The sequence below is a fragment of the Cryptotermes secundus genome, unplaced genomic scaffold (genome assembly GCF_002891405.2).
Source record: "Cryptotermes secundus unplaced genomic scaffold, Csec_1.0 scaffold417, whole genome shotgun sequence".
Lineage (NCBI taxonomy): Eukaryota > Metazoa > Arthropoda > Insecta > Blattodea > Kalotermitidae > Cryptotermes > Cryptotermes secundus.
Genome location: NW_019739949.1, coordinates 732,005 through 748,535, shown reverse-complemented (window position 1 = coordinate 748,535; position 16,531 = coordinate 732,005). Strand labels below are relative to the sequence as shown.

The window sequence follows — 16,531 nt, the reverse complement described above, 5'->3', positions numbered from 1 at the left end:
GCAAAGAGTACTACTCCAACTCCAGCTGCAACAGTTCTATAATTTCTGCTTTAATAAAAAGTAAAAGTAAAGCTACAATTAATATGTTGTTGGACATTATCCATCATCTTGTCTGTTCTTAAAGAAACCCATCCTGTTTCTTTTAAAAGAACAGACAAGATGATTAATAATGTCCAACAATATATTAATGGTAACAATTTACCTTCGTCACAGACTTTTAGATCTTATTAAAAGTAAAGCTATCCCTGTAACGGACCTTGAAGGCCCATAGGGTCATGAGACGTTGAGGGGTCCTACATTATCTAGACAATCAACTCAAAGATGGCAGTGAGGTTGTCAGCTTTGTGAGCCGGCCATGCTTTACTCCCCAGGAAAATTATTTAATTAATTCCTGGTACTCATTTCTGTAAGAGGCTGAGTCGACCCCAGTGCAGCTGGAAGGATTAGGTCAATTGAAAAAAAATTCAATGATCTCATCGGGACTTGAACCTGCGACCTTCCGGCTTATAGCATAGTGCCTCAACCAACTACGCTATTGTATGCCCCAATTTCTGCTTTAATACAGAAATAAATTAATTCGGTCCGGTAAGAAGGTATTTGAATACTTGCCTACATATCCAATGTATGTATAAAAGTTTCATGTTTCTGTTGCTTACTGCAGTGTAGCCTGGCCATCCACATGGTTACTAGCATGTAGCGTGTTTACTTGTGCATCTCCCTCCCACCCAATAACTTGTCTTACCAACTTTCACCTTCCACAACTTCAGTAGGGCTAAAAACATTGCTGAAGCAGCTGAACAGTTTATGGCATCACACACATGGCAAGGAAATTAGAGTTGACAATGTAGCACTGGTATACATACTGGAGCTCAAATGCAATAACTTTCCAGCTTCCCAAAGGTCATTACAAAGGAAGGCAAAATCTTACATGACATGTATCACTTCAGGCTTAGGTAAATTTATATTTGGTTATATTATAACAATTCATTCACTATTAAATGCTGGTTTTGTGTACTGACAAGAAAAGTAACTATATCAAAGGTGAAAATATGCACTACAAGTCTCTAATTTAGAACTTAAGGTAATTCAGTGCAATAACAAGGCATTTAAATACTAACCTGTGCATCTTTGCGGAACCAGTTTACGTGGAACACCTTCGGAAGTTTACGGCCAAAAGTGTTTTCCATATTTAACCAATGTTCTAGGTAGTGGCCAAAGTTATATCCAAAGAATGGCCTCATTGCAAATGGATCGTGCATTATGATCTTGCCCTGTCAGAGAAACACACAAATATTTAACTTTGCGACATGTGCTACATATCTCCTTTAGAGGCGCTATTGTATAAGTGTATTATATGTCCCCAGTGTCTCTAATGCTACATAGATAACATGACAGACAACCTTCTAAGTCTTCCACTTGCTAGATTAACGTTTTAATCAGTTGTACTAAGTTTACACACCAACATTATAATAATTATGAAGATTACTTTCTTCCAGGATGTGATGATAAGTAAACTGGTAGACTGTTACCAACATAAAAATCCAGCTGCTGCTAGGAGAGAAGATGGTAAACAAGGCCCTCAGACAGGCATTAGAATTACAGGACATACTCGTGGCAGCCAGGTCCCACGAAACTAGCACCAACATATTCTGGGGAGCCGATCGCCCCCCCCACTCGACAAAGGAATGCAAGGCAATCAGAATGTTGGAGCTGTGGATAACCGGGCCACTTAGAGAGTACCTGTCCCTACAGGAGGAAGGTAGAATATGACCGGTGCCAGAAACAAGAACCGAGAGACCAACATGAATCGCCAGGAAAATCTGAATGGCGACCAAGTGGCAACAAAGAAATGAACAGGAGGAGCGGAAAACTGTCAGAAAACGAGCAAGGCCCAGCGGAGAAGGGCGGACAATGGTGTATGCATTAAAACCCACCATCACTCATCGACCGTCATCATGGAAAGCTTAAATAGTAAAAAGAGTACAAGAAGTCAACATGTGAAGACTTAACGTGTGATTTGAAGACTGTATGTGTGCTGTAGTACAGTGATATCTGGAGTGTGTGTGATACACTACCATAGTCAATAAGTTCGTGGACTGGCTGCAAAGCATTGTCGTAGTGCATTACAGTGGATAGTTTGAGGCACGATATGATGCCCTGTCAGTTCATCTCTCATCACAGCAAGAAGCTGTTGTGTGCAAACAGTGTATGCAGAACTATGGCCTCTATTGTGAACTGCAGTTAAATGCGAATGGTGGAAATGGAAGATGTCGGAGTTTGAACACTGGGCAAACCTCAAGATCTGCCAAAAACTAGGCAAATCCCCTAGCGAAACGTTTAACATGATGAAGCAAGTGTACGGTGAAGAAGTTTGGGCCAGAGTGCCGTGTTTAAGGAATTTTCTGTCAATGTTTCAGCAATGTTTTCAGCAGCTATATCAATGTTGGCAGACTTGCGTAGCGGCCACGGTGACTATTTTGAGGGCCGATGTGGATCTGTGTAAGTGTATGTGAATACCTTGTAATATGATGTGATAAAACCACATTCCACGAACTTAATGACTGTACCACTTAGTTCTTGTGTTAAAATCTGTTGCCGGGAAATGGATAGTTAAGACTAGTGGAAATAGACAAAAAAGATTATCGTGGAGTGATTTGTAGTGTGAAAATCAGTGACACTGTTATACTTATTTGTAGTTATGACCTGTAAGTGGTCAATAAATTTACTCACCAATCCAAACCCCGTCTTTAGTCACCATTACACGTGACAGTATTATTTACGTGAATTATTAGGCTGCACCATAGCTCAAGCAGTTAGCTGCTGGCTTCCCAACACGGCAGCCCGGGTTTGATCCTGGGCCTGGTCAAGTGGGATTTGTGGTGGACAAAGTGGCGCTGGGGTGGGTTTTCTCCGAGTACTTCGGTTTCCCCTGCCAATCTTCATTCCACCAACTGCTCCACAATCACCCTCACCTATCATCTGGGGCTGCTACAATAGGCCAGAAGTGGCTGCAGTACAAGGGACTTAGTCCCACCCCACTACCAATAAAAAAATAGATGAATTATTAAGATGCTGGCTTTACTAGTTCTTTTGTGTAACTGTGAACAGGTTCTCTTACTCTGAGAGAATACTACAATTTGCAAGTATGTTAAGAAAAATATATGAACACAGGAGAGAAGAAGTGAGTAGAGAAAGGGAGATAATAGTGTGAAGGAAATTTCTGATTTATACATCCATCCTTGTTGTATCACATCTATCGAACTGAGGAGATTAAAATGGGCTGCACATGTCTCAGAGAGTAAAAGCAAAATAAGATATTGAATTTTTGTTGGGAAGCTACTGCAGAGTGGACACTTACTAGAACAAGGAGTGAATAATAATCAAATCTTGGGGATATAGGTTCTGGAATGTAAAGTGCTTGAAACTGGCTCAGTATCATATTGTATTGATACTGAGTTCTGTTGCCTGTACCTTGTGTTCAGCTGCTGCAGTAGATTCAGATCTCATAGCAGCTCCAATAAACACCCCATGATGCCAATTGTAGGCTTCATAAACCAGTGGTACTCCCACAGGCCGGCGTCCTCCAAACAAAATGGCATCAATGGGCACTCCTTCTGGGTCTTCCCATGAAGGGTCAATAATAGGACACTGTGATGCAGGCGAACAGAACCTGTACCAAGGAAACTGATATGCTGCACATATGATCTTAACCTGGTATAAGAGGCAGTTTGATATTCATTTGAGTTGGAAAGGACATAGTTACGCCAATTAATCATCAAATTGCTCTGATGCATAGTTCAGAGACTTTCACATTTTTCATAATTAGGAAAACCAGCCTGTGTTTGTGCTTCTGAGAACCAACTGTCTAATGTTTCCAAAATGTTGTATGAATATCATACAACTGCATACATTTCAATTTAATATAGTTTTGCCATAAATTCTTGGTCAAGTGAATTTGTGAAGTGGGAGCAACACAGTCCTAATTAATAAAGCATCCTTAAATGATGTCAAAAAATATGCAGCTTTGTTCAGGTAATTGTTATTTTAGGTAAATATAAAATGTGGTGGCTACTTAAATTCTGTTTGTTTTTATGATGATAACTAATAGATTGCTGCAGCTAGGCATGTGAAATTTTGTAAACATAGCTCACTTACTCATGGTGCTGGGCCCTTCTTGAGAAGCTGCCAATTGTGCAGCTACTCAAGAATTCCCCAGCATTTTATGGAACCCAAAGGTTTATTACCATGTTCACAAGAGCCCTCCACTGGTCCAGATTGTGAGCCAGATCGAGCCAGTCCATACCATCCCATCCTATCTCTCTAACATCCATTTTAATATTGTTCACCCACCTATGTCTTTGTCTTCCTAGTGGCCTCTTTCCGTCTGGTTTTCCCACAAACATTATATATGCATTCCTCTTCTCCCCATTCATCCTACATGCCCTGCCCATCTCATCCTCTTTGACTTGATCATTCTAATTATACTTGGCGAAGAGTACAAGTTATGAACCTCCTTATTATGCAGTTTCTCCAACCTTCCTGTCACTTCATCTCTCTTCAGTCCAAATATTCTCAACACCTTGTTCTCAAACACCCTCAGTCTATGTTTGTCCCTTAATGCCAGAGACTAAGTTTCTCATTCATAGAGAACCACATAAAAATAATAGTTTTGTATATTCTAATCTTTATGATTTTAGACAGCAGATGAGAAGACAAAAGTTTCTGGACTAAATGGTAGCAGGCATTACCTGAATTCAATCTCCTCTTAATTTCCTCCTGAATCAGGTTTGGATTACTTATAGGCAATCCCATATATCTGAACTGTGCCACATTTTCAAAACATCTGTTTCTTATCTATATATCATGTTTTTGTGCTGCATTATGGTAATGAGACAGCAACATATACTTAAGTTTTCTCTGTGTTTACTTCTAGAACGATCTCCTTACTAGTGTCAATTATAGTCTGCGTTTTTCTTGATGGTATCTATTTTATCACATCAACAGCATAGACCAACAGCTGATGTGTCCCATTTAATTTCAGTATCACCTGGTTTTCCTGTACCGCCCTAATGGCATACTCTAAAGCAAAGTTGAAAAGCAGTGCTGATAAAGCATCTCCTTGTTTTAGACCATTCTGGATAGGAAAATTATCAGACAAGTGTTTACATATACAGACTTTGCTATACGTTTCATTTAAACACATTTTAATCAGCCTTACTAATTTTATGCATGCCCCAAATTCTATCAGAATATTGTAAAATACTTCCCTCCTAACTGAATCATAGGTTTTCTTGAAGTCTATGAATAGCTGATGTACTGCCTCATCATACTCCCATTTTTTCTCTAATATGTGAGGAATGCAAAAGATCTGATGATCTGTTACGTCGAAACCCACACTGGTGATCCCTAATAAGTTCATCTATATACAGGGTGTCCCAGGAGGAATGTGCCAAACGTCGGGAGGGTGTTCCTTATGTTAAAGTATGCCGATATAACCCAAAACACCTATGTCCAAAGTTGAACGGTTACGGAGATAATGGCCCAAGAAAAGTGTGGTCTTCTAGCGGGTCCACGGATTATACCTATCAGCTGAGAGGAATTATCTCTGTTTGTCCTTGACTGCCGTGATTCATCCTATCCGTGCTTATGGAGTTGGCTTTATCAGAACGCGCAGTCAGCACGTTACGTCATCGCTTACCATTCATGTGTCATGTACAGTGCTTGGAACTCTTAACGACAACTTTGAGATGGCATGCGAGTTTTTTGTACTTCAATTTTATGGCTTCATGTCACTCACAAGTTAGTTTGATGTTACGTACATTATTAACGTTACAGAATCCACATATTCCTGCCAGTTTTAATATCTATTTTGTAATCAACAAGTGTGTAACCCCGGTCAAAGTTTGACACTTCTCTGGCCATTATCTCCGTAACCGTTCAACTTTGGACATAGGTGTTTTGGGTTATATCGGCATACTTTAACATAAGGAACACCCTCCCGAAGTTTGGCACATTCCTCCTGGGACACCCTGTATATGGACTTAACGTTGAAAGAAGAATATTGGACATTTTATATGAAGTTGATAGCAGTGATATCCCCCAATAATTACTACAGTCAGTTTTATCCCCCTTCTTGTGAACTGGTACAATAATAGACTCCTTCCACTGATCAGGCAATTTTTCCTTATGCCAAATAGAAGTAATTAGATTGTGGATCTTAGAATGTAATATTTTGCCTCCTGCTTGAATAAGTTCTGCCAGAATTTGATCACTACCTGGCAATTTATACTGTTTCAATTTTGCAATAGCACTTTCAACTTCAAAGGGGCTAGGATCAGCTATTAACGGCTCAGCTGTATGTATTTCTGTCTGCCTAACAGCACTGAGCCTATGTGCATTCAATAACTGAGCGAAGTAGATCCTCCACCTATTCAAAATGTTGTGGGAATCTGCAAGCAGATCACCATTCTCATCGTTCACTAAGTTACTTCTAGGATGGTAACCCATCTTAAAGTCATTTATTCCTCTGTACAGGTCTCTAAAGTTCTTGTTCTTACTGTTCGTTGCAAGCTCAGTAATTTTGTCTTCCATGTATTCCCTCTTTTTGTTCCTGAAATGCCTGCTGGTTTCACGTCTTCTATTGTTCAGATTATTCCCATTTATTTCTCTTGGATCCTGTAACCACTGCAGTTTGTCTGAGCATCCTTCAATGAACCATGGCTTATGCATCTTCAATTCATAATAATCTAGATTCTCTTTGGATGAAATTTTGATATTCTCTCTAACAGTTTCCCATGCTCTATTAATATTCCCCTCAGTGTCTTAATTTTCCAAAGCTGTGAACCTATTTGAGATTTCAACATGATGTCTGAAATGGAGTTTATTCTCAGCTGAATGTGCGGGAGGGGAAGAAATGTACAGAAAGTTATCTTTGTATTTTTGTATCAACGGTACATGAGTTCTAATATATAATGATTATAAGTCTAAAATGTTCATGACTGAAATGTCTCTGACTCAGTAAGTGACTGTATAAAAACATGCATAGCATTTTTAGCCTAATTTCTTTTCTTTTTTTAATTATCCCACAATATTTTAAAATGGGTGCTACCACGGAGGTGGGAAGGCAAACTAGGACATGCTGGATTAAAAAAAAGGAACGCAAAATAAAAGAGACTTTAATAAACTGAATATTAATACCACAAATTTAAATTGTATTTAATAATTTTTTTTTTATTCTGAATGCTCTAGGTTGATACATAAAATATTCTTCAACAGCTTAAACATCAGATTGTTTGCATTTTTCTGGCTTTCTTAATGGAGAAATCTTGTTGGCAACCATGGTTATAAATTAATTTCTGTCTCAATGAAAGAAAGTAATTTTATGAAATGATGCTGTGTGTCTGTAGCTGCCTAACTTTTAAACCACTGACTAACCAACCTCCATGACACTTGGTAAGATCACTTTGTAATTCAAGGGACCCCAACATCATACTTTATGATTTCCCACCATTAGTACTAATAACATGGAACATGCCCACACTTGTGGGAGCAACACTGTCACCACCTGATTTATGATTTTGAAATGATGCATGGTAATAGATTACAGAAAAATATGAAACTTCTGATCAGTTTTGTCTGTTTTGTAGAATGCAGTAAAAGAACATGGGATATGCAAGAACTTTCTTCATTTACTGGTTCGATGGCAAGGACTAACAAACCACTAAATTTATGAATGTGAAATTTAGTACAAAGCTGGATCAACAATTACAGATATGGTGACAATGTGAAATTTTGAGGTTATACCAAATAAACTGAACATACATAGAATTAATACTTAAACTTAGATTATTTAAGAGAATAAAATAATAGAAATAAAGTAACAAATCTGTAAGACTTGAAATCTGTGCAACAGGAAAGTAGGTTCTATATGTTGTGCTTGGGACCTTATTCTAGGAATTCAGATTATGAGTCTCATGAACAGTTTGTATCAGTAGAGTGTAGTGCAGAAAGTTGCCACATACCTTGAGTTGGGATGGGCTGCTGGTGTTGATCTATCCCATGGCTTGCCTTGCCAGTCTGTTATAGTCACCCCCGGAGCCAGCTCATCCTCCAGTCCTTCCCAGAACACACCCCCATCACTTGTTGCTGCCACATTTGTAAACAAAGTGTTGCGGAACACTGTCTTCATTGCATTGGGATTTGTTTTACTTGAGGTACCTGGAAGAGTAATCATTTAATTTTGGTACATGTTGTGACTGAGGACTAAGGATGTCATTCATAGTGGAAAATTATATATAACACAAGAATGCTGTAATGGGTAATGTTATATAATGGCAATGCATAACTGCTTGCAGCAATATTGTACGAGGGTAAGTCAATAAGTAAGCGGCCTCCGTAGTCTAGGGGTAACGTTCCCACCTCATGACTCAAGGTACACAGGTTCAAACCCGGCAGAGGTCGTGGAATTTTTAAGGGCAGAAAAATTCAGGGAACAAGTCCTCCGGGAGGGACTTTAAGCCGTGGGTCCCACGTCATAGATTTATGGCACGTAAAAGATTCTCATGTCTCTACGAGACCTCTGAGCANTGAGGCACTTGTCCCATCGTTCCACAAGCCCCTGAAAACCAGCAGCATAAAATTATTTGGGCTGCTGTCAGAACCAGGCATGTTCACATGGCATGGCCTACCTCATAATGCATGACAGGTTAGGTTTTCACAAAATCTGTGCACGATGGATGCTGCACATGCTGACCTCACAACACAAAATGCAAAGAATGGGTCTGGCATTACAGCATCTCAATCGTTACCACAATGAAGGACACAATATGCTAGCCAAACTGTCACAGGTGATGAGTCTTGGGTTCACCATTACCAGCCCAACACGAAGTGTGTATCAATTCAGTGGAAACATCCTGCGTTGCCTGCCAATGGTGACACCATCCTCCAGGAAAGTGATGCTCACAGTCTTCTGGGATCACGAAGGCATACTGCTCACCACATTCCAGCCTCAAGGACAAACAGTATATGCCAACTCCTACTGTAACATCCTCAGAAAACTTCATAAGGATATTAAACAGAAGCATGCAAACTGTCATGCATTATGATGTAGGCCATGCCATGTGAACATGCCTGGTTCTGACAGCAGCCCAAAGAATTTTATGCTCCTGTTTTTCAGGGGCTTGAGAAATGATGGGACAAGTGCCTCAGTGTACAGGGAGATTATGTTGAGAAATAAAAACATTTTTTCAGATCAGTACTCTTATTTGTTTAAGATCTATATCCATTTGTAACTTACTTATTGACTTACCTATGTATTTAAGAATCTTATTGCATTAGTTGAGAACCTAAGATATGTACATATGAATGTGTAAGTAAATGGTCAAATTTTTTGCAGACAGCTTGCTTAAGATGTCAGTACTTCAGAGAAACAGCCAAAGATTTAAGGGTGTGATCACAGAAAACAGAAGTTACCAATGCAGTATAACAAGAACTTTCGGAGATTTAAGAACACGGACAAACGCACATTTACATTTTTATTTATACAGATTTAGGATTATTATTCCTAGCTGTAAACTGAATGTAGTGGGTTTTATTAAAATTTATAGAAAGTTTGTTTACTTTGAACCATTCATTTATACTATGGAAAGCACTGTTTATATTTACACAGAGATCATCATAGTGTGAACTTTTAACTAACAAACTAGTGTCATCTGCAAATAATATACGTACAGTTATATCATTTATAGTTTTGGGTAAATCGTTTATATAAATGGGAAATAACAATGGACCCAGAATCGAACCTTTGCGGGACACCATGCCTAATTTTGCCCCATGTCGAAAATTCATTGAGGTTAAGATTTACATTTGTAATTAAAATCCTTTGATATCTATTTCTGAAATAAGATTCAAGCCATTCTTTAGCTTTACCCTTTATCCCATAGAACTCCAATTTCAACAACAGAACCTCATGATTAATACAACAGAAGGCCTTTTCTAGGCCACAAAAAATGCCTCCTATTAAGTTTTTGCTGTTTAAGGTCTTACAGATTTCATTCACTAACTTGTATATAGCCTCATCTGTTGAAGATTTTGTTCTAAAACCAAATTGTTCTTCCACTAAAATGTTATTGTTATTTAAGTGCTCAATCAATTGAATGCTCATAGCTTTTTCTAATACCTTAGAGAATGAAGTTAAAAGTGATATAGGCCTATAGTTGGAAATATTTGATTTTTCACCCTTTTTAAACAGCTGTCTTATTTCTGAGTATCTTAAACAATCTGGGAAAATTCCTTGAGCCCATATGTGCATTTTAAGAAATTTACCAGTAGCTAGTATAGACATGTACTACTGGTTAATCACAACTTAATCTATATTTCATACATATGACAACTTGTTTCGGCCATATGGGGCCGTCATCAGGTACATATGATTCATTAAATTGCTAGACTGTATTGTAATACTTCATTAAGGTTATGACACTAAGTCTAAAAGTTTCTTAAAAACCAAATTTGATTATTCTTAAAATAATTTAATTAAAGACTGTAACAGGCCTAACCTAGATTGCATTAAGTGTAGGAACTGTTTTGGAAGAGACTGTGGACCTGTCGTCTGACAGATTACTGATGAATGAACAGGCCTAACACTTTCATGATGGAGGAGAAGGGGAGGAGGAGGAGGACTATGGTGGCAGCGGTGGTGGTGGCGGCAGCAGCAACAACAACAACAACAACGATTTGATGTATTATGCATTTTTCTTTACACTCTTCTTTGATATGTTCTGTTAGTTGCTGTGTGATCGCACATACACTCATCTATCAGCAACAACTGGTACAGTGGGCCCATTTCAGGATGCAGTTCCAAGGAAATCAGTCTTCCCTCACTCCTTCATTACTCCACCAATACTTCATGTTCAACTATCAGAAGGGACTGACACAATTGAGGCTGCAATACTAATGGACTCTGACTCACTGCACTCCAGCAGTTGTTTTACTTTTAGTCATCAGAACATAACCATAATGAATTCTGCAGGATCTTCATTTTCCAATATGGTACATACCTGGGGCCACTCCAAAGAAGCCATTTTCAGGATTGATGGCCCTAAGTTGCCCATTACTGTCAAATTTCATCCATGCAATGTCATCCCCCACACATTCAACTTTGTACCCTGGTAGCGACGGGCACATCATGGCGAGATTTGTCTTGCCACATGCACTGGGGAATGCGGCTGCAATGTATCTTTTGCGTCCCGCTGGATTCGTGATGCCCAGGATCTGTGAGGAAAAAAGTGATTAATATATGGTACAACAGATACCAGAGAAGCAAATAATTTATAAATTAGCTTCTGAACTGAATCCTTATCTTTGCCTTCTAGCAATGTTTTCATGTAGCACATATGAATGAAACAAGACATGCACTACAGAATGGATGAAATATACACAAAAATTACTGATCATTATGTAAAGGGCTGTGATTGACACAACAGTTTTAAACAAATTAAGACACAAAAATAATATTATTTTAATGTAATTTAATTAATAGTAACAATTATTCAGCTTTACCAAGAAGATTGAAGTAATAATAATGTTAATGTAGGATTTGAGAGAGTTTTATCTTCTTGGATGTAATGTCATGTAGTCTAATAAAAGTCAACTGACGTTTTGGAGGAACATGTCGCCTCCATCTTCAGGGTTGAAGAGTAAGAGCTCTTTAATACTTATTTACCACTGCACTTTGAAGAGAACCAAGACACCATGTACTGAATCTTACTCACCAACATATGTTCTGCCAGCCAGCCTTCTCTCTTTGCTATTGTGGAACCAATTCGCAAAGCAAAACATTTCTTTCCCAGCAGGGAATTGCCGCCATACCCACTTCCATATGAGACAATTTCATTCTTTTCTGGCCTATAAGAAGAAAAAGGAATATACAGGGCAATGGATGACAGATTTCTTACATCAGTACTTTGTTACTTTCTAGAGCAAATGCATAATTAACTTATTTACACTGTGTTTATATTTAGCCATAATATACTAATCAATTTGGCTGAAGTGGTAATAGTTGTATTCTGAAGGTGGCTAATTTGAATCTCAGCTGGGACAATGACAATTCTGACTGGGGTTTTTATGCTTTTCCTCAGACAACATCCTTCCAATTTCAGTTTATACTAATAATCCTATCATTGAACATTATACATGCTGAGCTCTAACAGTGTCTTCAAATAAACTATAAATAAATTAGATTCGAGACATTACATCTTACTGTGAGGGACAAATGCAAATTGAAAATATTTGAAAACAGAACGTTGCAATAGAATTCAGATCCAAGAGAGATGAAGTGTGGGTGGAATGGAGAATATTACTTATTGATGATTTTAATGATTTTACACACTTGCTGGCATAATGGGGTCAAGAAATTATGATGGTTAGAACATATTCCCCTGACAAGCAAAACAAGAAATATTCACGGAATTTTAATGGAAAGATCTATTGAAAACTGTCTACTTTTAAGACCAGTAAGCAGATGGGAAGATCAATATTCTGGTTATTTATGTATCTATAGTTCATTTAACAGTGCTATCAATGATTGAGGCCATATAGCATTGATTGACTATGTGACAATCAAAAAAATTTGACATGAAGTAGAAGAAATCAGTAATGGCCTAATTTATGGCATTATCCTACCATTTGCCTTCAAGGCCTGAGGAGAATAACAGAAGTCCTCAGTTAGGGTGGTTGCTATTCTGACTGAGATTTGAACCGGGGATTTCCCAGGTACATGTCAGGAACATGACTGCTTCAGCCAATATGCTTGGTAAGATTAATATTGCTTTTAATATTTGGGAAATATGTTGTAAGGATAAGGATCAATTCAGGATCAAGTTAAGAAACTGACTTTTGAGTTCTACTGACACAGAATTTTTTAACAGACTGTTTACCTGTGAAGGATAATTGTTCTTTCAGGGTCACACGGCCAACCATGGTTCACAGCCTCCAAGTTCTGAGGGCTTCCAACAGAGTGCAGACATTTCACAAACTCCGCTCCTTGTGCCAAGGCTTGCAGGACAGGCACTCCCACGCGAGTCATGATTCGCATTGAACTGACTACATATGGTGAGTCAGTGATCTCAATACCAATCTTAGACAATGGTGAGCCAACAGGACCCATGCTGAATGGAATAACATACATTGTGCGACCTGGAAGGTGCGCAAATATCACTCAGTGTTCTGCATTCAGAGACATGTCTCCTCTACATGACTTATAAAGCTTTTATAGAATTGAGTATAAGAAACATGAGCTTCACATCCCAGAAGTTCATAATTGTTACATATCTCTTAACTGGCAAAAACAAACAGGAAGGTCAGACTGAGCAGACTGGCTTAGACATAGCATCCTGCACTTGTCTTTGGTAAGTGTTGGTTTGAATCTCGGTCAGGCAAGCAACTATCTTGACTAAGGATTTTATGGGATTCCTCAGTTCTTTCAGGCAAATTCCAAGACAGTACCTCGATTAGGTCATGATCACTTCCTACTAAATACTTTTCAATTCCTTACTGACCACTCACCTTACCATTTGATACCATATAAACCACAAAACCACCACAGGAAGGTCACTAATATGCTTCATCTTGTTTTCAAAACTTGTAGTTTTACTTAGCTGTTTTAATTCATGAAGTTTAAGGCCTCTGAATGATATTATGGGAATAAATATGGGAAAAAAATTATGGTCTTCTCATATGTGATGCTATGTAGTTTGTTATATATAATGCTCAACTAAAATGAAGGCAAGGCAAGTGGTGCATAAAACACACTGAACATAACCATTCTACTGTTGATGTAGGTACACAGAGAGTTGCCTTGGTAATCACTTCATCATTTATTTATTAGAAGATCTTAGGTATCAATGTTATGAGGCTGCCTCCATCTTCAGGGTAGACAAGGCTGAAGATGAAGGCAGAAGGTTTGTTCAAAATGTCAGTACCTATCAGCCAAACAAATTGGTGTCACATTCCAAGATAAACTTTTATTTTCACAAGCAAACAAACCATAAATCTTGCCAGGGGCCTAGTCTATTAACCAAATGTGTACAGAAAACTGAGCAGGTTATGTCCCATTAGAAAGAGGAATTGCTGTAGCCTTGATATTCACTGCCATGAGAATCTCAGATCTCAAGTATGGAACCATTCACTGTTGGTATAATGGCAACATGATGGGTCTTTAGGTTTAGAAATTCTCTGTAATTCAGTCCTTAAAATTAATGTCTTCTTTTCAATCTGCAGCAAACAATTTTGGATACTCGGAGACAGATAGCTCGTATGAAACATAATGCTTACCACTTTCACAGTACATTCATGTTTTACATTCACAACAACAAAAACTGGTACAATTATTCTAGCATGAATATGGAGGCAACAGGTCCCTCCAAAACACTGTTACCCATCTACTACTCTACATGGCATCACATCCTGGGAGACCATTAATGTAACAACTTCATATTTCAAACAGCTAGCCTCTATGGGAAGAAAAATTACAAAATGTCTGTACATTCATATCCTTCAAAAGCAACAAAACCAAGATGATCAGTTATTAGCCCACTTTTGTCCTTTTGAGAAAATAAAAGTACACTTATGAGATCACCATGTTGTTTGTCTGTGTGTCCCCTTCACTCTCAACTTTTGAAAGCCTGAACAAATCTTTATGAAAGCTGGTATGTATACCATGACATCTGAAACCATCTCAACAGCACACATCCCAAATCCTCCCCTTCAGTCTCTGCCATGTCACATCAAAAGAAAGCAGGCGATTAATTCTTCGCAGGTCTTCCTGTTTTTTTTAACTTTTTATATCTTGAAGATGGAGGCAGCCGGTATCTCCAAAATACTGGTGCCTATCTACCAGGTTACATGCAGAAACTGTACTCTTAATATACAAGCTTTTCATACAGATTCCATAGATGTGTTCACAATACGACATCTTGGAAGTGCATTATATAAAGTTGCAAGTGTTCACCAAACTTTGTTATATGTTGAAGAAAGCAGTCTTCTGGGATTTGGCATCGTGTATATGTGGTGTTAACCGACTGCCAGTCTGCTTTTACCGTTCTCACGGTCTTGTCGCTTGCAGATTTCTTATACTTTTTCTTCTACCCTGAAGATGGAGGCGATACGTTCCTCCGAAACGTCGGTTAACACCACATATACACGGTGCCAAATCCCAGAAGACTGCTTTCTTCATAGTCACCGCCGTGAAAGCCTCAAATCTTTGTTACATGTTATTTTCCATTTCCTCAATAAGGTATCTTCTTAAGAGTTGCATACAAATGACCCACACTGATGTTCATGAATACTGTTCCCATCTCACAATTTTACAAAGCATTTATGATTAGAAATTAGCAAGGTCAAATGGCCTTCAATAGTATGCCTTTTCTGCAGAACTTCAGAACTGGTCAGTTAGGGTCTAAAATATTGCCGACTGAATCAGGAGTCAAATACAAGCAGAGAATATTCTGGTTTGCTATGTTATGACACCAAGTAGTTTATCCTGAAGATGATGGCAGTGTGTTTTTCTGTATCACTGGCACCCACCACTACATTACATAGTATCTTAACCCATAAACCTCAAATATTGTACTTATGACTGCTGTGTTTCTGGAATCAAATCTGTTACGCTAACAGGACCACTAAAGGCTGTGCCATAGCTCAGGCAGTTAGTCACCAGCTTCCCACCATGGCAGCCCAGATTCGAACCCAGGTCAGGTGATGTGGGATTTGTGATGGACAAAATGGCACTGGGGCAGGTCTTCTCGGAGCACCTCAGTTTCTCCTGCCAATTCTCATTCCACCAACTGCTCCACACTTTTATTTATCGTCTGAGACTGGTACAATAGGCCAGTTAGTGACCGACATACCAAGTGGACTGTCTCACCCTATCCCAAGAAACTAAAAAACAAGTAACCAAAAAAAGGAGCCCCTAAGAAACCTAAAAATATCACACAACTACATGTGTCCCAGTTGAAACTAAATTATAATTTAACATCTTCAACCTACCTCTCATGCAGCCTGGGAACCTGTGTCTGATAGCATTGCTCATGTCCTCAGGTGACATCCAGTTACCAAGGGTGCCCTTAACACCTGCTTTCGGTGTGGGTATGGTATCATGGCGATCATCTGTGCAGATGAATGTTCGACTTTCAACTCTGGCTACATCAGCTGGGTTGGTTTGGGCCAGCCAGCTATGTGAAAAAACCATATTGATGAGGTGTTACATGTTCTGATTAGGTGACAATTTGACAATTTAATGCTCAGTGGTTACTACACATACTGCCTGCTGACACTGAAAATCTCTGTAGTCTCTTTCTATGTTAGTTTTGAGGTTTTCACGGTGATAACTATGAAGAAAGTCGTCTTCTGGGTTTAGGCGCCGTGTATTCTTCGTTTTGGCCGACGTTTCGGAGGAACGTATCGCCTCCATCTTCAGAGCAGGTGAATGGCTTGGAATGCAGAGAGCAGTAGCAGTAGCAGTAGCTACTGCTCT

The 16,531-nt window shown here is 38.8% G+C and overlaps 1 protein-coding gene across 3 annotated transcripts in view; it reads right to left on the bottom strand.

The window, feature by feature from the left end:
- The window catches only part of LOC111872108 (phosphoenolpyruvate carboxykinase [GTP]), a 177,024-nt gene that overhangs the window by 5,305 nt on the left and 155,188 nt on the right, over window positions 1-16,531 (bottom strand). For all 3 annotated transcript variants that reach the window (XM_023865681.1, XM_023865682.2, XM_023865680.1), the window contains 7 exons: window positions 16,045-16,229; window positions 12,936-13,194; window positions 11,772-11,904; window positions 11,058-11,271; window positions 8,022-8,217; window positions 3,472-3,670; window positions 1,119-1,271 (listed from right to left, as the gene is read on the bottom strand). In XM_023865681.1, coding sequence (XP_023721449.1) covers window positions 1,119-1,271; window positions 3,472-3,670; window positions 8,022-8,217; window positions 11,058-11,271; window positions 11,772-11,904; window positions 12,936-13,194; window positions 16,045-16,229 — 1,339 coding nt within the window. The remainder of the gene's footprint in view (window positions 1-1,118; window positions 1,272-3,471; window positions 3,671-8,021; window positions 8,218-11,057; window positions 11,272-11,771; window positions 11,905-12,935; window positions 13,195-16,044; window positions 16,230-16,531) is intronic.